This window comes from Gymnogyps californianus, chromosome 5, assembly GCF_018139145.2.
Source record: "Gymnogyps californianus isolate 813 chromosome 5, ASM1813914v2, whole genome shotgun sequence".
In the NCBI taxonomy this organism is placed as follows: Eukaryota; Metazoa; Chordata; class Aves; order Accipitriformes; family Cathartidae; genus Gymnogyps; species Gymnogyps californianus.
In genome coordinates, this window is record NC_059475.1 from 63,313,616 (window position 1) to 63,338,608 (window position 24,993).

A 24,993-nucleotide genomic window follows, 5' to 3' on the forward strand; every position below is an offset into this window, starting at 1 on the left:
TTGTTTCAAGACAACAGCCATTCAAGCCTAAGAAGTTCATGTTGTGATTCAACAAGTCAACAGCTACTTTAAGAGACTGCTTGCCATTTATGTATTTCAAACAGAACAGCTTAATTAGATCTAACTGCAAAGTAATGACAGCAAAGCTGCGCGCTCCCAAGTGACAACAGCAGCAAGACTTCACTATGTAGTTGGGGCAAATTACATGGATATTCTGTTGTAATATTTCCTAGGCCTCCTCCTTCCTCTACTAATCATCAGCCTCATTGAAGGCAGAAACAAAACTGCCACTGATCTGCTTTAGGACAGTACATCAGACCAACCTTTTTTCATTCTGGCATCTTCAGAGGTTGCCATCATTACCTAAGACAGACTTAAAGAAGTCTGCATCGACTAGAAACACCAAGGAAACAGTATCCATGTACTTACTTAGCAACTGCATTTATATACAAATAAACACATCCCCACTCTTTATACATTACCCACGCACCTGGCACATGGTTAATTCCACAGTCTATTACGATTGCACCAGGTTTGATCCATTCACCTTTTACCATTTCAGCTTTACCAGCTGCAACCACCAGGATATCAGCTTTACCAACCTACAAAAAAAAGCCAAATAAACAACTCTGTATCACACTGGCAGTGGAAAAACACAGAGCTGCTTCAGCAGCAACTTAGATCAGCTTCAACTGCAGTGAAACTGTGTGCTCACCCATTGCCATCACAGGGACAGAAGGGCATCGTCAGCAAGTAAAGGTAGCTAGCAGTTCCTTGGCAAGGACAAATTCCTGCAGCCAGAAATTATGGCCTATTTTCATACTCCTACCCTGAACTATTGCTAGTCAACGCTTCACAACCTCCTTTGAACTCCTCCATGATTCCCAAGTGGATCATACAGACTACTTTTAGATAAAATTGAAGCCTTCTGCATATTCTTATCTTCCTCCCTTCAAATATCCCTGCATATTCAGCTGCTCTTTTCAATGCTAGAAATATACCCAGCACTCATCAGACAGCAGCCAAGAACAACTCCGGCACAGAACTCTAAGCAGCACTTCACTTGTGCCAGCACTGTCTCGTGGTTTTTATGTCCAGGACTGTGCAACACGCAACTCCAGGGAAAGCTGACTGTAATTCAGCACTAATATTCGTTCAGACAGTACTCAGTAAATTTGACAGATCTGGTCACAAAGCCGGTGCTAGAGACTCTTGACTAAAGCTTGTTGTCAGTTCTTGCACTGCTTCATGTTTGCTTAGGAAGCTGCTATCCCTTGGAATTTTTTCTTTTAATCTTCAAGGGAGATAAACTATTTTTAAGATTTCATTAAGAATTAGCACTTCAATTGTTAATCAACGTAATGACAGTCTTATTGAGCAGCAACTTAACGGCATGAAGCATTGCAGTGTTTCTGATCTTCTTTGCGAGTTATATTCAACTACACGACCCCCTTTCCGGCTTTCATACTTGCCTACAGAGCCTGGCAGTGTTGATTGCTCTATGAAATCCAAGTAGGTGGCAGCACAGCAACACACTATTTCTGTCACTCTCACTGCTAAAGAGGAAAGTGGTACCAACTCCCAGTCATAGAAAATAGACTGGGAAAAAAAAACACCTGGAGAAAACATTTGGTCTAGCATTTCCCAGCCATTAAAGCAAAAGACCACCTGGCCTTTTCAGAAAAAAACAAAAACATATGCTGTCTTGCAGGCCACTACATGGAGATTAGGAAGGGATGATTAAATTCTCAGCACTTGCCCAAAGAAAACAAAAATAATAATTTTATTATTATAATTAAAATCCTCTAATTAAGGGCCAAAAATAATCAAGATCCTATTCCAGCGGAAGTATTTACACAACCATGCAATGAACAGGACTGGGAAACTGTTTCAGATGAAAGACAACCCAGACCCAATGACTTAAGAGTAGCAATACACGGAGTAGCAATGTGCAGCAGGCAGCACTGGCTTGCAGCAGGTAACTACAGCCTCATGCATCCAGCCTGTCCTTACCTCCTCAGCCAGCGTTGAGGTTTTTGAATGGCAAGTGGTTACCGTTGCGTGATTCCAGAGCAGCAGGTCATGCATCGGAGCACCAACTATCTTACTGCGACCAACCACTACAGCTCTTTTCCCTGCAACCTCGATGCCTGCACCACAGGAAGTTAGGAGAAAGTAAAAACAGGTCGTTGTGCATCCTAGTACAAACTAACTCAAACAGGTCTGGAGTCTTGTGGTCAGTTTAAGTCTGGCTCTGGTACTTCAGGATACTATTTTTCTTCTGGCTTGTGTATGATAGGGAATTGGAGTTGGGACAGAGGAAGGAAGGACCATTTTAAAACTAGTTCTTTTACTATCTGAAAAGGCAGAGATGAAATGTGGCATCTCCACAAAAGTTTCAATCTAAAGCACAGCCTTGTAATGTGCATAATTTCTCCTCTTACTGAAGACTACTGCACTCATGAATAATGGATGGAAACCTTACCTGTCTGCCTGATAAGTTCCATGCATCCTTTTGGCGTACAGGGAATAAAGCAGTCTCCAAGGTCCCCTCTAGAGAGTTTCCCAGCATTGATGCTACTTAAGCTATATTTTGAAAGAATAAAGGCCAAGTAAGACTCCCAGCCTCACAATCACCATTCAAAAGAAAAAAAGAAAAAAAAAAAAAAGAAAAGTTTCTTTCTGGAGTAGCTGTCATGCTCTCCAGGGGTGAAGTCAGTTTACCCATCTACATCCTTCTCAGGTGCAACAGCATTGGTTATTTTTTCTGTATTGATGGGTTTATCAGAGTCAAGTGGCAGCTGCACTATAAAGCCATGAACAGCAGGGTCTCCATTCAAAGAGGCAATGCACTTGAGGACCTACAAGTAAAGACCAAAAACCTAATGGCCGATAAACTGAAATATCACTGATGCAAAGGAAAAAGTACAATCCTATCTGGATTAACAGACACACACAATATGTTTAGTTTTTCCACCCAAGAGCATGACTCACATTTTTTATTTTTAGAAAAATACCTGTTACAAGTCTCTAAATTTTACATTGCAGTGTTTTAGTCTTCTTTTAAAAATAAAAAAAATCTCAGCAGGTTCCAGTTCTTTTTTCATGAGTTAATATCTATGGGCAAGCAGTCTTTTTTTATAAAAAGAGAGGGCAAATATAAATTCATCTCTTGAGCTCAAAACCAAAATTATGTATTTTTTTCATTATTGCTGTATTACTTACATCAGCTTCTGTTGCTGTGTTTGGCAGTTTTATGTGATTGGCACTGATCCCAATCTGCAAATGAGAATACCAACAAATTATCTGATTTCTGAACTGATATCAGAGATTGATCTGGCTCTTCTCCCAGTCCAGCCCAGCCACAGCTACATTCTGTCACATTTCCCAGGTTCATCTCCTGTTCCTGTAGCTACAGTCCTATTATTTGGAAATACCATCAATGAAAGAGAAGAACAAAGATTAGTGCTTTGCCTACTTAGATTGGTCCATACTTCAACTGTCCTATTCACCTTTTGACATGAACAACATCTTGGCTTGACAGCATACTGCCTTGAAATGCCAGCGGAGAAGATGCCAGGTATCACCTAGGGAAACAGGGACTCATCTACGTTCCCAGCCCTGCTGTAGCATGTAATGTACCACTTGGTGACAGATGCAAGGCAACCGCAGGTACAAGACATTCAGGGAAGATAAGTGCATGGCCACAAGTCAGGAAAGACAGGGCATCAGCACTTCAGACACACGCAATCTAGGAGACGATCACACAAAAAGTGGCACCAACCCACGCTGTTATTAGCGGAGTACCCTACTTGGCTAAGTGTCAGGTTACACACCTATACTACTTCCTTATAACAAGGAATTCAGGCCAACATTGGTTTCTCCAATGCGGGCAAAGCTTAGACAAAACTATTTGATTTGCATCTGGTTTTTCATATTCAGATTTGGCCTACTGTAGGAGGATAAAAAGAAATATTAAGAATTTGGGTATTACCTCAGCAGCAGCCTTCAGCTTCATATTAATGTAGAGGTTCGAATCATCCCGATTTCCAACCTAAGGTTGAAAAGACAGTTGAGTCACACTGCAGAGTAGAGACCCTGTCACAATCTGAGATGGGCTTAACCCTTAGCTTCCTTGGCTTCCTTTGAGCTACACCAAGGAGACAGAGGTATTCTTGAATAACTGTAAAACACACTGATAGAGGCTATAAGTAGCTGGAGCTAACAGGAAAGTGTTCTTTCAAGCAAGAGGCAGCTAAAGACAAGTTGTCTGATCTCCTGCATAAACACTATTTACACCTGTTGGAAAACCTTAGAAACACAGTGTTCTCCAAAGCAGAAAATACTGCCTGCCATCTCATCTGAGAAAGTTAAATCTCTAGCTAATTAACATGATCAGCAGGTGCTGATAACATCCAATTATCTGATTAAGGCTTTCAGAAAAGTTGAGCCTCTTTGATACCCAGGAATCTTAATTTTATGCACATACATGTGCCTCGCTGGAGAGATTTCTTCCACAGCTGTTTTGTACCTTGAGAATTTTCCTGCCAAAGAAAAACCAACAAAACAAGAACAAAGTGGTGCACAAAGAGAAAGCAGCAAGTGGAACAAATGCCTGCAGTTCTTGGCAGTATTGGGTGATTACAGTACAACTGCATTTCAGAAGACTGCTTGCAACATCTGGCATGTTTTGTTAAAGGTAATACTCCTTGTAACCATAAGAAAATGAGGGACAAATAAGGAAAAGCTGATAAGCAAACTCTTGAAACCCGGTTCCCTGGTACTTGGGAGCTATCCCTGGTTCTCACACAGATTACAAGCCGCAGGGGTGACTGCATTACCTCATCACCCTGCATACATTAGTTCTTCTTCCCTAGGGTTAGACAAAGGGGTTGTCTCTCCTTTAAAGTGTGCTAGGTTTAGGAAAAGGTATGCCTCATACAGGGCAGAAAAGAAGAAAGCAAGCAGGCACCAGAAGATATCAGCAAACAGACCGAATATATTGTGCAAAAGAGGACAGTCCTGACTACAGGACAAAAAATAAACATTAACTGACTTATTCTATGTGCTCAGAGGACACCAGATACCTCCCAAGAAAAGAGCACGTATTGTGTGGGGTGCTACATATCAGAAACAGCTAATTGTCCTGACTGTTGAAAAATAGACAGCTGAGAATATCAGTATTAGGAGATGAACTCCAAGCCCAGACTGTTTGCTGGCTTACAAAAGTGTCAGAGAGCCAAAGAGCAAACAGGTTGTAAAGGACTCTGAGACAACCTAGAACTGAAGAGAACACAGGCCAACCAAGAAAAAACTCCAATAACACTACAAGACAGCAGTTTTTGAAGACAGTTTACAAGGTCAGCAGTTTGGCAACTTCCATCAAAGCACCTCTTACTAAATTTTAAATAAAAGACCTTCCTCCTTCCTTCTAAACACCTGAAGGCAAATCTTCTATAGAGATGATCTTCTTAAAGCTAATGGAAAAGAAAACCAGAAAAAAAACAAACCACAAACAAATTTGTTCCTGGCATTGAAGAGGAGCATGATCTTTGTGTACTATAGTAGTCTTAGCACTGGAATCCAGAGACAGGCACCAAGAGGTCTTCAGGAGCCCAAAATACTGAATAAGAACAGAAGCCACTTCTCTAAGCAGCCACTTTCAGTCCATCAATCCTTTGTGGCCACACAGTTCCTTCCTGTTACGTGACACTTGCTACTGCTAGTCACCTTCCGATCTAAGCACAAAGAGTTGCCATTTTTTATAGCTGCAAGAAAAAAAAAAAATTCACCTAATTCTGCCAAACAGGCGAAAACCCTGTACTTATGAGTGCTTTTTTCCTCCACAAGTGTTTCTGTGTAGACTCTAGCACTTACACTTCTGACAGACATCAAATTCAGCAATGGGATTTTGTTCCATCCCCTGCACTCAAAGTCTTCTTGGCCAAAAGTGGTTTTGGTTGTTTCCCACCTCCCCCCCCCCCGCCCTTGTCTCTCCACGTTCTGACGTAACAGCAGACCAAACCCCTTAATAAAGGTCCCATTTCAAAGATTTCTGGTACAAACGCATCTCTGAAAGCTGATGGGCTTTGGGGCTCATACAAATGCAGAGACTGGGAATAGAGTCTACAAGCACTTCTTCCTCTTAATAGGCAAGAAGCCTACTTTCACCATTTCACAAACATAGCGCTCAAACAGAGAACTGCAAGGGTCTGATAAAAAAAAAAAAAACCACAACCCAAAAAACCCAAAATGTTTCTGGGCCCCAGTACCTGGGGAAAAGACATCACAGAACTGTGTTACCATCCCACAGGGAACCCTACTCTTCTGTTCCTTATAAAACGTTACCATTTGCAAGTCAGCTTTGATGAAGCTCATCAGCTGTGCACTTACTGTTGCAAAGCAACACAGATTTTCTGTAGTTGTCATTAAAGAAAACAATACCTGCAAAATTGCGAGTCCTGGTCTGAAGCCTGGAAATTTCTCTTTCATCTCAACAACTTGCTTCTTTAGTCTCTCTCTCACTTGTCTGAAGAAGGAAAAAAAAAACAACAAAAACAAGGTAGAAGTTAACCAAGGGGCTGAATTCTCATACAGTGGCAAGTCAGGAGTTCAAAAGATGACAGATGGGCAGACTAGCAAACACGTACTTACACATTGAGTACACAAGTCCCAGCAATCTCCAAATAAGATTAATGCCCATAAATCACTAAGACACTTTGGAAGTTTCATTCAAACTTATTTAAATTTTTTTTACTTTTTTTTTTTATTTTTTAAAGTCCACATTGTGCTTCTTCACCCTCCTCTTCACAGTCTCATAGGATACAAGGGTAAAAAAAAAAATACAAAATTTGGCATGGAAATTCCTGGGATTTCAAACTCCCTACTAAAAAGCAAATCCTCTTTCTACATATGCTATACCAAACCTAACTGTCTTCCATGGGCACCAGTCAACACTGTCACACATGCTGTCCTGGTAAAGGATGATGAATCTACAATGGTAAAACTCTGGGAAATAGCTAAACAAACAGGAGGTACCCAAAGATACACCTCTTCTACAGTTGGTCAATACTATGTGTTTTTATTTCCTGCCTGCTTGGCCTAACCCAGGCTGGGTAGGCTGCAGTCCTACATTCACCTTCCTGCCTCCAGTCTGCTTCTGAGCTTGGCAACACACATGCGAGAAAATGCCCTCAGTCCAAGAGCTTCCAAACAAGGCAAAGATTTTTCCATGGGAGCAGGAAGCAGAATGGGAGGTGGACAGAGGTGAAGCAGTCAGGAAAATTAGCTAAACCCTGGTGCACAGCTGAGGTCAACTCTTTACTGAGACAAGTTTAAGGATACAATTATTAAAACTTTGAAACGGAAGCATGAGAGGATTCACTGATTAGTAAATCTAGCTCAGATGTCAACTCATACCCAGTTTACTATGCAATGTTTTAGAGACAATGAGTACCCATCACAGATAAATTATCCACAGACAGCTCAAAAGCCACTGTCACCACCCTCCCCAGCCTTACACTCCTCTCTAATTTCTCAATCACTGTCTGGCCCCATGTACATGATCCTTCACCAGCGAAGGTGGTGGGGAAGAGGTCCTGGTGCCAGGCCCAATGTGCTCTTTCAAGTTTGAAATTCTGCCAAAAGCCTGGGTACAGCCGCAGGACCACTGCTCTGTCTCCTCACCAGAGGCAGTTGGGATTCAGAGAGAAGAACCAACCGGTCATGCCCATCTGATGGGCTCACAGCACTGGAAGGAGGCTGTGGCACTTCACTGCAAATGTAGGAGATACTCACTCAGAGGCAAAAGCCAGGTAAGCAAGCCTCACAGGACACTAGAGGCTTGACACATCTGTCCTCCCCCATGTGATCTCCAGCCTGTGTCCCCCCCACTATCCTCAAAGAGATGAGAAGGCGCTACCATCACGCTTTGCCCTGCTCCAAACACCCTACCGTTTAAAACACAGATGGTCTCCTTGTGCTCATCTACCCTCAAATCAGTATCACAAGGTCTGCTACTTCCCAAGTGGAACCAGACTTCCCAGACTGGAGGAGGTGCTGTTGGTGCCAGTTCATTAAAAATGCAAACAGCAAGGGTACGGGGACAGACTAAGTAGCTGATGCCAGCTGGGAGGCTGCAATTTCTGCCATATAGGGAAATTCCAGGATGACAGATAGCCAGTGAAGCCAACTCTACCCTGCAACTATGAGCTCCAAATCAGAAATGCCAGAGGCAAGAAGAAAGGGAAATGGGAGCAGCACATGGTCTGCTGCAACCCAGCAGCACTGATCCCAGAGGACAGTGGTAGCTGACCCAGCCAGAAGCAGCCCTGAGGCTGTTCCAAGTCCCATCTTGGGCGGATCACACGGCCTCCTGCTCCATCCCAAATCATGCATCTCTCCTGCTGCATCCCGAATCACACGGTCAGAGCTCTGCTGCACCTGAGGAGCAGGTTCAGAGTATTTATAGGTGTTTGTGTCTGGCCAAGCTGTTCAAAGTCTCTTAAGCTTCAGTAAAAGAGATTGTTTTCAATTTTACTTAAGAAATAGTACTTCCTAGGCTTCCTTTAGCTATCACCTCTGTAAAAGACTTGACACAAAGACTGGCTTGCTATGACACTCTTTTCTGAACTCATCAGCCTTGTCCTAGCAATTCTTCATGCTGAAGTGACAGCTGAAGTTCATCTGCTGGGTGGCAAAATCACCAGCTGCCTCTCCTTACACTCCAACTGTAAGCCCATAGAGAAAGCTCCAAATCTACAGCTACAGACACAACAGGGCCTGAGCTCACAAGCAGCCCGTAACAACGATGCAAGGTCTCAAGGAACATCAGAAAGCCACTGTGCGTGGCCTCTGAGCAGGTGCTGTGGGCCAGCTCTTTGAGGGAGCTATTTCTGAGAACAGCCTCCGGTGTTTCAGTAAGGAAAGCACAGCCCTGGTTTGTGGCCTGCAAACAAAAAGAAATGCTAACAAACATATCATAATTTATGACGCAGTAAAGTCCTCATAAGGGACAGTCAACTGGAAAGGGTCTCAGGTCTGTGTCTCACTTTTAATCCTGTCTTCTCAGTGGAGGAGAAACAAGCCCCCCCAAGGGTCTAGTTTTCCTCTGTCCTCTGTGAGGCAGGGCTGTGGCGTGCTTTCACTCCCAGCAGCCATGACTGTTCACATATTATATTGCTGTCATTTTCTGTAATTAGGTACTAGCTCACTTCCCCTTCAGTTACAGAAGAAAGGTAACACGCACAAACACACAAAGCGGTGCTGCCAGAGCTGATTTGCTTTAGGAGCCTTGAATCAAGAAATCACTTGTTAGACAGCCACCTAGTGTTAAGTACCACTGCCCTCTAGTTACCACAAAAGCAACAGGTCCAAAGGTTTGAGAGAAAATTAAGGGGAAGAAAAAAAAAAAATCCTTGTTTTATCTCTCAGACTTACAAATACAAAATAATCTTTGAAGCTAGCAGCTATTTAGTGATACAGTTTGCAAAATTCTATTGCGGACTTCAGGTCTTCGGAAAGAAAAAAGTTCACATTGATAAATTAACAACATTTTTATTAGCTGTATGAAAACACTTTTGTCTTAAAACATAAATTTGCAATTGTACGTGGCTGTTCCTCCAAAAGCCTTCCCTCTGACGCTAAGACCCCTCCTGTGCCCACACACTCTTCCACAAACAAACTCACACTGCAAACAAGGGTTCAGAGTCCACACAGGTTAAGGACAGCACATGGCTCTAAGCACACAGTGCAAAAGCCAGCTCCAAAGATTAAAAAAAACTGTTAGCCTTTCTTTCTCTAGACTGCAACTATTAAGTGAATTTCCCAGAACAGCAAAGGACAAACCACACTCCTCCAGCTCTGCTGTAAATGGAGACGCACAGCTCCCATGCTAGTGCCTCCTCAGGCAGACCCCACCACTACACCTACGGGATCATGCACACGCAATGGCTCAGGTGGCTGTGGTGTGAGCATACATATCACCATACTGAAGATGATCCCAGGCTGTGTTTCTGTCCCTTCTCTGGGTATTAGGGCCCTCGGTCTATGTGAATACTGCCAAACACCTCCTTCAGAGACAGTGATGCTCTAGAAGAGGCCTGCCCCCAAAGAGGAGGGTTTGGCCTCACTGCCTGGATCACAGATTTCCCAAAAGTTTCAGAAACATGCATCAGAAATGCTCCTGCTGCAGCCCTCCAGAAATGGCTGCATAAGGCTCACGGTCCTCCCCAGCTCCTCCACTATCTTGGTCAGGGCTGTTGTCCCTGTAGCCATTCCTCCTTAGAGCCTGCAGCACTGCCACTGCTCACTTTCTGTTGCCCTCAGGAGAAGAAAAGAAATGAAACTGGAGAAGGGGAAGCTTGTCTCTCCACACTGCAAACCTCCAGGGCACCAGGTCCTTGCTAGCAGGACAACTGCTTTATCTTCAAATACTGTGAAGAGGCTGCAAGCAAGCGTGCCACAGAACATCCTACTGGCACCCCAAAGAAGAGACAGAAAGGAGTCTCTCCTGGGGGGAGTCACAGGTTGGCTGTCCCAGCGGAGCGGCACTGGAATGGGAACTGCCTTGGGAAAGTCTATCTGAACGCTGCTGGTAATTCAACTGGTGGCTCCAGTTGAGGGAAGACACTGTTTAGAGAACAAAGCTGGAATCTGTTCACAAGTCTCCTGCCATACCACTGCACAATCCTGGCACACTGTCATTATCTCATAGGGGAACTACCTGCTTCTTTCTACCGCTTCCACACTCCCACAGTTTTTAACCACTCTTTTGGTTGTGTCAGCTCAAATACTTGTCCAAGCACTCTTCAGGCCAGATAAATACATGAAGATGCTTTTGCTTTTTTATAGGCTTTTTCGTCACGTCCAGAACGCTAGTCCAATGAGGGCCACAAAACAGCTGAGCTGAAGAAGCAATCATCCATAGGGGATGGGATAGGCAGCATTTGAGGAACTTCTCAAATGTGGCCAGCTGCCAACAAAACAACAGAGTTTAAGTTTCACACAAAGCTGAATCTTTTAAACTTACATAGAAGAGTTCGCTCCAAACATGTGTTATGATACCATGAACTGTCATGACCAGCTTCCCATGCTGCAACATCAATCACACCAATCAGGTCTGCATCCCAAAACAGATACCACATACAACACCCAATTATCAGGTGATTTAATCAGAAGAAAACGTAAGAGAAATAGATTCGGACTCAATCCACCTTTGCGGGGCTGCAAGCACTACAGACAATACTCTAGGCCATATCTACAATGCTCTGTCTTCACAAAGAGTGATATCAAGATTTGCTTCTTTCCACAAAGGGGACGTGGCAGTCCCCTACACGTTCTTTCCCTTAGGACTCCCCCTTTCCATGTAACCTGGTGTTGGTGTGCACAGATGACAAAGCTGTGGCCCTGCTGTCCACCGGACAATGTTTTCTCCTAGCCTGTAACCTCTTTGGAGCAGGGTCCCATTTTTTTAATTCTGTGTCTGTACAGCACCTAACACAAGGGTTTCTTGCTCATATTTGGGGCTGCTTGGTGGCACTGAGTGGTACTGGACCAGGGAGTTCACTTTCTAGGTGCGAGCTAGCTTTATCTCCTCATCAAGTTTTCCTTATTTATAGAGACAAGGAATATCTCTCTCTCTCTCTCTCTCTCTGTATTTATTCTCTTTACATGTTTCACAAAAATAAGAATGCCACCATCTACCTGATTTTTGTTTAAATAACTGACATGACTGAATTAGGTATTTTTTTCACCTCCCTTTGTGGAAGGGGTGCTTGGTGGCAGGAGAAGAAAGTTCACAATACTTATGAGTTTTGATTTAAAACACACACAGAAACTCAGAATTATGTAGCTGTAACACTACTCGATTGATTCACCTCATCTGTTAATATTTGACATACAAACAAACACTTTTCTCATTTAAAGGATAAAGTAACAAAAAACACCCCCTAAAAGATAGTAACTGAAAAGACTTTGCAGTTAAGTCAAGTCAGAAACACTCCCTTTCTACAACAGGCAATTCAGTTGAAAATTCCTAGAAAAACCACATGCCTATCGCTGCTTCTACTGCCAGACTCTTGGCCTGGGGGTGGACTCTGGACAAGGAGAATCCTCTGGACCAGCACTTCTCTAGAGGGTCTGGAAGAAAGGGACAGGTATCTGCAGGGCAGATAGCCCATTTCCTCATACCCCCTTCAAGTACTCCACTAGGCAAAAGCAGAACTACATAAGGCCCATTCCTGTAGAGCACATGATGGTTTTGCTATACCGGACATAAATACAGCAGAAATAAACGAACTGAAGGAGGACAGCTGTACAGCTGCAATTATTTTTCCATTTCGTGTTGTCTTCAGGTCAAGATTTGATGCCTTTGGAAGACAGGCTTCAGCCAAACACCTTAGAGATGTGCTGGAAACTAAGCAATTCTTTCTCCTGTATGTGTCTATTAAAAGCTTATGCCTCTTCCCAGGTGTTTGCACAACATCACAAAGGTCCTCACTTCTGAAAACAACTGCTGATGTAACACAGAAAACAAATTAAAAAATGCCACCACTGTATCTATAAATTAAAAGAAAGTAACACAATATGCACTGTGAAGGAAGCTAGAAGTTTCAAGGTGAATGCTCAGAATTCCTCCAAAACACATTCACTGTACTCAAGTTAGCATCTTTCCAGATTCCTAGTCACTCTAAAATTGCAATAAATGTATACCTTGAAAGGATCTACTATACCTTAGGGGCACTTTCTATGCCAGAAAAAGGAAACCTGCAGTAGGCAGATGACTAAGTACCACCAGCACCACATACATGGCACACAGAGTGCACTGGCTTCAAGACTGCCAAAAGCGTAAGGTGTAATGAAGCATACAAGACTGAGAGACTGCAATACCCAAGCGGTACTGGCCCAAAAATTACCGGGTAAAAATATGCAAGCAGCCTTTCATCGTGGATATTGAGACAAGACACATTAGGCCTACTTTTCAGAAATGCTCCACTGTCAGTTGGATGTAGATGCGTTGTACGCAATACCTAACATAGGGTTTAACAACTTTTCAGAGATTACTTTAGACCATTTCAAATTTACACTTTCTGTCCAAATTCCCTGGTTATAGAGAGGAGGTACCCAGCAAAACTCCCTAACCAAACCCCATTTCCACAGAGTATCACAACAAAGTGTTACCCTTTGCTAAACACTGCATTTTCCTAGGGTTAGTGAAACTTGTTTAGCTTTCTTACCAGATGTGTATGTATAGTAGCAGTAGTAAAAATAAGCAAACTGAAAGACACAATGCAGGGTCACCTATACTCAGGGCTTGCCAGCTGAGTAAAAGCTGAAAAGCAGAAGGAAGTCTTTTCCTTTAGGGTCTGACAAATCTTTCAAATAGCTGGACACCTGCGAACACTCATCTTGACGTTATTCAATACATGGACTAATTTATTTTGCTTTAAAAAGGAGTGACCAATGCCTGTATAGTATGAACACAGAGACCATACCTAAAGCACAGGCTCTCAACTCCTGCTCTTGAAGCATTCCAAGAGCACCGTATAAATACACAAAAACTGTAAGTCAGCTAGCCATTTCACACCTGCCTGGGCGCTTAGCACAAAGATGCTGAGCGATCACAAGCCGCTCTGCAGGGCTGATGCTGCATGCTGCCTCCGAGAACCAAGCAGACACACCGCTGGGTTTCTGGGGGGCAATGCAGCTGTGACAGCACTTTAGGTTCTTCTGAAGATCTTTAATACCACCTTCATTTAATAACTCCCACCACTTCCAGCCAGGAAAAAAGTGAGCTTTGAATGCAACGTAGTGAAAAAGCTTCAGGGTGTCTTCAAACCTGCTTCGTCTCGGCAGAGCCAAAGCAAAGGCCACCACAGCCCCATTCCCCCGGCCAGCAGGGCTGGGTCCCCCGGGGCAGCCCCCAGCCCGCCAGCCGCACCGGTTTCCTTCGCGATCCCGGCTACCCCGGGGGGGCAAAAACCCCCGCGGCTCCCCACAGACTTTCCCCGCCCGACGAAACGCCCGCCCTGTGCAGCGCCGGGCGCATGGCGGGAAGGGCGGGCGGGCAGGCAGGCAGGCAGGCGGCCCACCCCGGGGTACGTACGCGGAGACCATCTTGCCGCTGAGGATCTCGGCGGGGGCCATGGCGAGGGCGGGGAGGCAGCGGCCGAGCGCGGCGCAGCTCCCGGAGCGTCTGCGGGACGGGCTGCGCCCACCGCCACCCTACTCCGCGCCCCACGTGGCCCCAGACTTTCGGCGGCCGCCGGCCCCACCGCGCAAGCGCTGCCCCCGCCCCGCCCCGCCCCGGAGGCGGGAGGAGAGGGGCGCTGAGGGGCGGCCGTGGGCTGCCCCCGCGGTGGTGGCGGTGCCGTTATTTCCTCCCGAGCCCCTCCCACCGCCGTGAGGCGCCTGAAGCCCGCCCGGCGCTGAGGGGAGCGGGGCTGAGCGGCGCGGCGAAATGGCCGCCGAAGGAGCGGAGAGGCGCCGCGGCTGGCGCCGGCCTTTCCTGGCGCCTTGCTCTGCGGAGAACGGGCCCTGGGCGGCAGGGTCGGCTGCAGGCGCTGGGAGAGGAGGGCGAAAGCTGTCTCCAGAGCTGGGGGCTGAGGAGTGTGCGGCGGCGGGAGGCTGCCTACGCTCCTGGTGGTGGGCTCTGTGCAGTGAATTACTAGCCGTGTCTTTAAGAAAATTGCAAATCAGTATAAGAATAATCTCTATTTCATGTCCTGGGGTAGTACTGTGGTACTCCTCAGAGGTTATGCTAAGAGTAATTTTTATTCTTCAGGATTTCAACCCATTTGTCCAATATACAGTCACCAAATGGCTGGCTAGCCAGTGTTGAAAGAGGGTAATGAAGAAGAGGGTGGGATCGTGGCCTAAAGATCATAGGAGTTGTCAAGAGTGAGAAACGGGTTCATAACTGTTGCTTCCAAGGGATGTACTTGAAGTAGGCAATCCAGTTAGGACTGATGAAGGTGTAGATTCCTGCCAGGCAGCTGCTTAGATGCATGCAGTCCTTCATGTGTACTGTTACTTACATAACCAAGGCTTTTCCTTACTCTGCAGGCCAGCGCAGACATTTTGGGACCATGCTTAGAGAGTCAGCTTTCAGTGGTTTTCTCACACATACGGCAAATAAGCGATTAGGGTCCAGCCAGCATTGGAGATGGGGAAAGGAGTTAAATGTTGCCGAGGCAGACTTGCTCAGGCAAGATAACACCATGACCCAGCGAAGTTAAGGAGCTCGTCAGTTTTTCCTGCTAATACCTAGCACATGGTTAGAGAACAGGTCCACAATTCAATAAACCAATGATAAAAATGTCAGGGACAGGGAACTGGCAAATTGGGATCGATGACGGGGTGGACCCACAGCGTTAGACTGCTGTTGGGGAGTAGTAGCATGTTCCTGTGCCTGCAGTAAAGCAGTACTCTTACTGTTTTGGGACCTAGCCACGTCTGCCACGTGTGGTGGCAGTACAGCAAAGAAGCAGGGTAACACCACTGCACATTAACAAGCTATGGAGAATAGGGGTTGGATGCTGCAACAGCAGTGTTCCCGCTGAGAATTTGAGACTTAAAAGGCCTGTGTGAAGTGCTTGCACGTAGATTTTTGCTTTACATAGAATGCAGAGGTTTGGAAAAAGAAAGTGCCTGTTCCAAAGAGTTTGCTAAGAAAGCATTCAATCCTGATACTCCATAATGTAGTCAGTTCACAAAGGGATTTTGGGAACTGTCAGATTTTGAGAAGGGAGAAGTGTAGGCCTTGCAGCTTCTGCCTAGGGCACAAAACTATGAGGATGGAAATATATGGGCCCTTCTGTTTCAGAAGCTCAGAACCCTTGGGATTGCTTCTCTGGTGTTGTCGTGGTTTAACCCCAGCCGGCAGCTAAGCACCACGCAGCTGCTCACTCGCTCCCCCCCCCCCCCAGTGGGATGGGGGAGAGAATAGAAAAAAACCTGGACAAAACCCAAAAAACCTCATGCGTTGAAATAAAGACAGTTTAATAGGACAGAAAGGAAGGAAGATAATGATAATAATAGTAAAATGACCATAATAATACTAAAAGAATTAGAATATACAAAACAGGTGATGCACAATGCAATTGCTCACCACTCGCTGACCAATGCCCGGCTAGTTCCTGAGCAGCGATCCACCCCTCCTGGCCAACTTCCCCCAGTTTATATACTGGGCATGATGTCATATGGTATGGAATATCCCTTTGGCCACTTTGGGTCAGCTGTCCTGGCTGTGTCCCCTCCCAGCTTCTTGTGCCCCTCCAGCCTTCTCGCTGGCTGGGCATGAGAAGCTGAAAAATCCTTGACTTAGTATAAACACTACTTAGCAACAACTAAAAACATCAGTGTGTTATCAACATCATTCTCATACTAAATCCAAAACACAGCACTATACCAGCTACTAGGAAGAAAATTAACTCTATCCCAGCTGAAACAAGGACAGGTTTTCTAGGAGGTCAGTATAGACAATACATAGTTCAAAACTTCTCTGAGGATAATGCTTTTCTTTGTGTTTCCTTTCATAGCCTAACAAGTGATGTCTTTTCTGCTCTCCTTTTCAGAGGAGAGCTTCTTACCTCAAGTGGTTAAACCACCTTAAGTTAACAATATGTTGTAGGATTAAAGGTCAGAAATTTCTCTTTAAAAGTGACTCTTGAAAAGAGAGAAAACTTCTCATTTGGGGGCTTTTATATGCTAAATAAAAAAAGCTAGAAAGAAGTTCTTTTTCTCTTCTTTCATTATGTATTCCTTGTGTTTCCTGGAACGTTCCAACAGGCAGTTGCAGTATTATACAATCAAAACTGAGATTATTCAATTAATTGAGAGAAGGGATTTTTCTAGGCTGATTAAAATTCTGTGCCTTGTTTGTTTCTTCTGTTGCCTTTATTTGAGGCCTGAATGAACTCTTGGGGGGGAAAAAAACAAACTGTGTTTTTAAAAAAATGCAAAAGACGGACTCCTTCAGTTGAGGACAGGATAAACTCTCAGAAACAGCTTTTACCAAAAAAGACTTGACACTCGGGATGATAGTGTAAAAATAACAGGCAGGAAAAGAAAAAGAAGAAAGCCACCTTCTTTAAAAATATTCAGATGACCTTATTTGCAGAGTAAGCAGAAGAAGCTAGTGCCATCAGGAGCTGTGGATCCCTACCCAGAGTTGCTAACTTGCATGATTTGCATGTGTGTGTGAGCATTAACGTCACTTGCTGCTTTTCATAATGCCCCAGCTCCTGAAAAAAAGTTGTCTCATGATGACAGATAAAACTTTGAAAATGACCTGAATTTATTGTAGAGTCTAAAAAATAGGAAAGGAAATAAAAATAATTCCAAACAACTTCTGTTATTTCATTGTTTTTGAGCCAGATTCTCATTTTTGGGAAGGGACAGACTCATGAATTTTAAATGCTTATGCCAGAAAATCAGACTAGCTAACCTCCTTTTATCATAGCAGGAAGTTCTTTTGTATTTCTAACTTGTCTCGTGTGGCAGTCAAGTACTAAAGCTGAGATTGTTATTCAGAAGTTGTGTGTGTCATGCCTTTGTGTAAGAACATGTTCTTTAACATTTATTCTTAATTGTCACCCTGAGGTCAAAATACTGGAAATGGGGTGGGAAAGGAACAGAAGAGGGATTATATGATGAGAAACGGCTGAACAGACCCTTCTGCTCAGTTCATATCAGAGCCAAATCCAGCCCCAAAATGCAGTAAAAAAGTTAAAGCTTCTGTTCACGTATAGGAAATCTCAGAGAAACACAGTAGCAAAGGAGACAAACATTGTGAAAATGTTTACAAAGTTGACAGCAACGATCAATGTTTTATGCTTTCAGTACAATTCTTTTGCCCATATTAATGCAAAAGAATGAGGAAAAAACCTAATGCCATGATAAGAACAGACAGCTCTGAGCATACTCTGTTTTGTACCAAAGCAGACTTATTTTCTAATGGCTGTTAGGATGAAGAAGGGTAAAAACAGTTACTTCGGGATAGGCTGAAGCCTCAGAGTAAGAGACCTCTCTGCTCTGAGTGTTGCGCCAGAACAGTTGTTCTGCCTCACTCAGCCTCCCTGCCAGGCGTCCCTGGGTTTGATTTGGCAACTCCCACAGTTTAATTGTTTACCTTTGCATCCACCCCCTCTTACCCAACATGTCAAAAGTCATGGAGGTTGCTCTTTAAAAAAAGCCATGAAGGCTGCAAAATGCATGCCAGAAAGATTTTGAATGTTACTGATGAGCTAACAGCTATGCCTCTGATGGCACAGGGACCCAGAAGCTGTGATTTGTTATGAGAAACTGACCCCGAATCATCAAACTAAGGAAGGACATTAGGCTTTGCTTCACCCATTAAGTGGGGCAGTTAGGATAGGACATTGTCTCCAGTAAAGGAGAAGGAACAGAAAAGTTAGATTAGCTTCATAAACCTTGGTCAGAAAAGAGATTTTGAGAAAGCCTGTTGGCAGGAGCACACCAGAAAAACAGTATTAGACTTTGATCCTTCAAACACTTATGAGGAACGTTTCCTGCTTAGAGATGCCGCACTGAACAAAGCAGGACGGGTTAAATGAACGATGTTACTCTAGAATGTACCTTATCTACCGTGATGGAGAACACAACTTTGTAATGGGATAACAGTGACACATTTAAATACATGCTATTGGTCAACTCTCCCTTTGATCAGAAGATGACTGAACTTTGACGTAAGGCTTGAGATTGACCTCAATGTACATGCTTTGAAATAGCCCTTATAGCTAAGCTGTGTTAATGTAATAGTAGATAGCGTGAGCTAACATTTGTTCCATCCTAAAGTGTTTCCTGAGTGTAGTTATCCCCTTGTCTGTTTAGCTATCTCATGTGCCCCATCCATTTTAGACATATCACGGAAATAACAAGTTGGTGATGCAGCCAGCTGTTGGACAGTCACTGCAAAAGTAGCTGTCCTGGGTTAAGATTGTTTGTGCTCTCTAGCCTTCTTCTCAGGGTTCCTGGTCCGATGCCTGAACTAGCAGAACAGGCACTTGGAGTGCTCCTCATCCACTTCAGTGCAAAGGCAGACAGATTAGTCGAATCACTTCCAAGAGCAGTTTTAACTACAATGAACTGATTTTCTATAAAGCAAGGAAGGGTAATTTCATTGTAGGCCTTTCTGGCAGGGGGGTAAAGCTCGTTGTGTCCAACAGAGTGGCAGTAACAAACAGGCCTCTGAAGTGCTTTTGTGACCCCTGTCTGAAGCTTGCCATTCACTTACCTACCATGCAGGGGTTTTGTATTGACCATAGTGTATCTGTCACTCTAAAGACAGCAACAACTGGCTCAGACTATCTCTGAACTTCCACTTGCGTTACTATGCCAGTGACACAAATTTGTACATACTTGAGTGCATTTTCCATTGGCTGCTTTCCTTGTTGCTCTTCTAGCTAACTTCCTTTAGATACGTCACCTTACCTTTGCACAGAAATCTTCCAACACTTCTCATTGACCTCTTAGGGATCCTGTAGAAGAAAGATGTCTTGTTAACAATTCGAAGAATTTTGTGTCACACTTGATTCCACTGAGAAGAGTGCCAGAGCGCTTGATAAATATGGGCCCTAGGTTGGCCTGACTCTTTGATGTTAAGAGATAATTCAGAGCAAAGAAACCATTTTCTAAGTAGTCCTCTCTCTCACATAATAACCGTTCCCAATGCTTCTACAGCATGTTGTGGCACTCCCTGAAATAAACAGCCTAATTCACTATCCCAGCCTGCTTGTGAGTAATGTATTACCACATTTTGCAGATAAGGTAACTGAGAAAGAAGGATTAGTTGATTGCCTAAAGCAAAATATAAACAGAAGCAATGGAGCTGTGATTAACTAGCTTGTAATTTCCAACTCCTCCTTATTCTCTTTGGCTAATTATTACTTAATGGCTTGTGGCTGCACAGGACTTTCCCCCTTTTTTTCCAACTGCTAAATTTCACTAGAAGACTATGAAAAATATGGTTCCAATATTTTCTACAGAAATACTCGGTATACCAATTGCACCTTTCTAACTGTGTAGGGAGTTGCACGCACTGACACAGGCAGACGTAGGCAGGGAGAAAGGTGAGTTTCAGGGCTGCAGGTAGGAGGATGTCCGGCAGACAATCTTTCCATTGCAGTTTAATCCACACAGCCTCTCAGATAAGGACAGCCCAAGCAAGGACATCCCTGGCAGAGCAAGACTGCATAGCTGGTTCTATGCCATCTCTGCAAGAACCCTTACAGGGTGCTCTCTCAACCAAGCAAATCCTGCTTTTGCAGTGTCCTGCAGAGACAGGAGAATGAACAGATCCTGTGATGTCTATGGTAGGGGAAGTCCAAGGCTGGCACGAAACCAGCTTTCCCACAGACCGTAATTCCAGCAAGTGGGGTATTTGGAGGTAAAAACAGGTAAATGGAGTTTTGCACTTCAGACTTGGGTGATACAGTCTTTATGCATGTCTTACTATCCAATTTGAAACACTGAGCGGTGTTTGATGATGTATGCACACACTTCATAATATGAAGCAGGCTTAAGAAGTTGTACCCTCAATGTGCTTTTACTTATAGCATTCCTGATTCCAATACGTGTCCTTCTTTCTATGTAGCTGCCTCTAGATCATAGGACTGTCTATACCAGATCAGACAAAAGGTTGTCCCAGCTCAGGGTCATGGCTGTATTGGTGGCCAGCTGCCGATGTGTAAAGAAGACTATAGGAACAGGGCAAACAGGTGATATTCTTGGTCTCCAACCATTTACAGCTGAAAGAATTTCTAAGACAAACAGGATAATGGAAGTAGAGGAGAAATAGGGTAAAGTTAGGTACAAACAGAATGGTTTGAAGCCCCATGCCTCCTGTTTTCAGAGGTTCATGAGAGACACAGATCATTTCCTTGTGATACATAATATGTACAATGTCTCAATTTTTCTCAACATACAGGACCTTTGTGTGCTTCCCCTTTTGCATAACACCTCTTGGCCCTGTGAGCCTGCTGGTTAGTTTTAGTGGAAACAGTATTGATAAGGTAACTTCACATGCTGTAGTGAATGATTTTTTCCCTTATTTCATATGTGCATATTTTTTTCTGTCTCTGAAATACAGATGTATTTGCCCACTGTGCTTCATTATCTCCCTATTGGGGTTGTTCATAATTAGACTTGAATTTCTTAGCATTAAAAATAAAAATCCATGTTTATCCCCCATTGCCCATGTTTGATGACTGCTGTTTGTAATTAGAAAGGAACAGTAAATTGAAGGAGGAAGAGGCCTAAATTAACTGCTGTGGAAAAGCAGACCTTTGTGCGATGTGCTGTTCATACAAGCACATGCCCACACATATATGAAACAAAAAGATTTTTCTTTCCTTGAAGGTCTCCTAATCTAAGTATTTGGAGCTGAGTTTCAGCTTCTTGTGAGCACAGCTTGAAAGGAGTTAAAAGTGGTGACGCACGGACTATTCAATTATCTCATTCTTTTTCACTCTGAACAGCATGAACATAAGCGAGCTCACTGTAAGCTTGTTCCACAATCATTTATATATGTGCCTATATACATGTGCATGTATTTCCCACTTTATATGCCTTATATTACAAACCTTTGTATCCCAAAAGTTCATCAGCTTCGAGTCGGAGCGATCACATTTTTGCCCTTTTGCCTAAGAGCTGTGTGATTTGTCTGGTATTTAAAACAAGAACCGCTCCATTTATAAATGAGGCAGAGCCTGGCGGAGGCACCATATTCAGAGACACATTGCTACTGTTTGCCCTGAAGCTGTGAAGTGTGTCCGTTCCCGCATGCTTAGCTGCATCTGAGAAGAAAAGCAGTAAATGAACCTCGCAAGTCTGCAGAGCTCTAGTGTCTGTCCTGCCCATCTCTGGGAGAAAGATTTCTCAAAAGAACAGCAAGGCTTGCTCATGTCTACTACTGCGAACTCTCTCTGAGCTTTCCGATTATTAAACCAGCTTGAGATCTCATTACAAAGTCTGTGCCATGAGATGGTCCGTCCTTTGCTGCTATTTCCGAGAGCTTTAAATAATCCAGCAGGGCAGTGTAATGTTTTGTCCTATGGCCTGTGTCAGCTGTAGTTGGCAAAAAGCACATTAAGGGCCCTTCTGGTCCCCTCCAGCAATCGTTTTGAAGCTAAGCATTTTCACATCTCTAGCCTGCGCACCCTGGTGCAGTTGCTGTGCTTGCACGTGGAGTGCTTTTGCTCTGGAGCACCACTGCTTTGCAGAGCAAACCATGATGAGCCTGTGCTTGGAAACTGGGCCTAGGGAAGAGACGCTGACTGACGCTTGCCTGGGCCACAGGAAGATTCAGAGCCTGTAGACTTGGTGTGGGAACAGGAATATGGTGAGCTCAGTAGGGGGAAGTCTGCTTGGCCTCTGATTCCTCTTTACGGCCTAGAAGCCTGGAGAAGAAAATGAATAATCCTTCCAAGAGCAGCTGTGCCATGCTGTGATGTTATTGGTGTCTCCTGTGCCCACCATAGCAGTGTAGGACCAGCAGGCAGATTCTGAAGGAGTCTGAGTCCCTGTACTAGTCATAGAGGATCAGCAAAGAAGACACTGTAGCAACAAGTCAACACGACAGACAACAGATTTGGCTCTAAGGCCTTTCCTGCAGTGTAACATTGACACTAGTGTAGGCATTGACCCTGCGGACATATGTGGTGAGATGTCAGTATAGGACAAGATAAGCAGTGTGGTCTGAGCTGCTGCCATAGGAACACATTTTGGGCCTGAGTCTTCCTTCCCTTTTCCTTTGAGGATTCAGGAGCATTGCTGGAGCTTTGTGAAAGGATCTGGTGAATGGGGCAAATAATTTTTCCCCTTTATGGACAGTCTTTTATTCCCAGTCCCTCTTACTTTCTATCATTTTCACCAGTTACAGGATGATGGAGGTTATGTGCTATAGGCAGCCCGTGTGGCTTTCAGAGGAATGCTAAGAAGCTGCTTTCTTGGCTGTCCTGGGATCTGAAGAGGGGTGCCTTGACATTTTAAGCAGGAACATTTTCACACAGGACTCCATGGCAATTTGGATTTTTTCTTCAAAAAAGTCTGATTTTGAGACAGCACACATGGTGTCCTTCCTCAGGAAGGTGCCCTTCACTCAGGCGCCGCAAGCATGAGTGCTCATGACAGAGAAGCATTACGGCTTCACATGAGGGGTGATTTCTAAAGCCTGAAGAGTTGTCTTGCATTCACTGATTGGGAAATAGAGTGACACATAGGCAAATAAATAAGCGAATTTCTTTTTCAAAGAGAAGAGTGTAACAGTTCTGTAGCATTTATATTGATCAGTATTCAACTGTCTTCACCTATTCCAGGGAGAAGAGAGGTTCAGATATCACCAGCTCACATACAGGCAGAGAGGAGGAACAATGGTTTGCTTGGGTTCCTCACCTCACTTTATGCTTTCGATCTGTTGCCTGGTGTTGGTGATGAAAAGAGTCTGAACTCCATGTACCACACATATATGTATCAATGACAGCATGTATATGCACAGACTTGCTCCTGGAACTAGAAGAACCCTGAGTATGAAGGAAATAGTTTATGGAAAATCAGTAAGTGTCTGTTCTTGGTATACTTTCAGGTGACACTGTGCCTTTTAAAGCAGATGTAAAATGAAGTGCTTGATGACATATAAATATAAGCCTGTTCCCAAATTTGCTTATTAACACTTTCTTATGAGAGGACATTTCCTCATTGAAATAGTCAGATTCATGGCAAATTTATGGCAGTTTAATTTGAAATGTGCTTGCTAGGTAGTGTTTCTGTACAGCAGGGATGCACAAAGCATGCTGAGACTTAGGACTCTGAAGAAAATTTATTTTTCTTTAGCTCAGCCTTGGAAAAAATTGACATACCAGAGAGCTGCACACAGCCTGCATCCACAGTGATGCTGAGCACCCAGAAATGGCTTTGAATTCAAAGGATCAGGCCTTGAGGATGGAGGGAAAGAAAGAAGTCTTTGCTGCTCCACCCATCTGTTGCCTGTGGCCCTGCCGTGGGGTGGTTTGTGTCCCCATTTCACCTTCCCAGGTGTGGCTGCAGTACTGTTCCATCTCCTGCTTTCCGTGGAGGTACACACCTCTGCAGGAAGAAGAGGAGTATCCCAGAATGTGTCAAATGGGACAGGGGTGGTTGTGTTTTTGTTGTTTGTGTAGGAATACTTTTCTGGTTTGGGAACGCACTTTTTAATATGTTTTTGGCCAAAATCCCTCTCGAGCAATTCTTGCTTGGCTGGATCCAAGTGCTGTTGAAATCAGTGAGGTTATTTCTATGCCTGTTGGCTCAGGAAATTTGTGTGTCAGGCATGTGTACATCCCTTTACCAGTGGATTTCTCTTCAGGTGTGACATATTGTTATTCATCATCACTGACATTAGGAACATTAATGGCATTTTTAAGAGTGAAAAGGATAAAAAATAATAATTGGTTATCCTATAAAGAGAAACCACCATCGTCATCCAGGCGGAGGCCTTAGATTTTGTTGAAAAAGGATGCTGTCAATGGCATTATTAACATAAATATTTCAAGTGATTTTATATAGAGAACTTTTTATTTGCACCAATAAGAGCTAAGCCTTTTAAATTCAGCATATGCAACTGTGCTACTGCTGTATGTCAGAGCTGGATTACTGGGAGTAGCAGAAAGCTGTCTCTGCGCACCTGGGAGCAGCCTCTCCTCTCCTGTGGCGTTGGTGTCTCCCACAGCCACAGCTAAAGAACCATAAATTCAAACCAAAAATGACTCTATGCTGGAATTGAATTGACCAATCTGTCAATAATCTAAGGTGCTAGTAACATGGGAAAGGATATATTTTGGGTGTTTTCAAGTTCCACACTTGTTGTGTCCTTTTGAGTTGATGTAAGCTAGATGCCAAGGGCCACCTTGCTGAAGCTTTCCCCTTCACTTCCAGGTGCCATTTTGTAAAAGTGGGCTCGTCTTTGCCTGAAAGAGAATACCCTGACACAGGTGCTCA

General features: G+C 44.0%; 1 protein-coding gene across 1 annotated transcript in view; it reads right to left on the bottom strand.

Moving 5' to 3' along the window:
* The window catches only part of MTHFD1 (methylenetetrahydrofolate dehydrogenase, cyclohydrolase and formyltetrahydrofolate synthetase 1), a 42,609-nt gene extending 28,399 nt beyond the window's left edge, over nucleotides 1-14,210 (bottom strand). The window contains exons 1-8 of the mRNA XM_050898015.1: nucleotides 14,105-14,210; nucleotides 6,445-6,529; nucleotides 3,995-4,054; nucleotides 3,226-3,279; nucleotides 2,725-2,861; nucleotides 2,486-2,586; nucleotides 2,014-2,150; nucleotides 491-602 (exon numbers count right to left, since the gene is read on the bottom strand). Coding sequence (XP_050753972.1) covers nucleotides 491-602; nucleotides 2,014-2,150; nucleotides 2,486-2,586; nucleotides 2,725-2,861; nucleotides 3,226-3,279; nucleotides 3,995-4,054; nucleotides 6,445-6,529; nucleotides 14,105-14,145 — 727 coding nt within the window. The 5' untranslated portion in view covers nucleotides 14,146-14,210. The remainder of the gene's footprint in view (nucleotides 1-490; nucleotides 603-2,013; nucleotides 2,151-2,485; nucleotides 2,587-2,724; nucleotides 2,862-3,225; nucleotides 3,280-3,994; nucleotides 4,055-6,444; nucleotides 6,530-14,104) is intronic.
* Nucleotides 14,211-24,993: the final 10,783 nt, after the last annotated feature.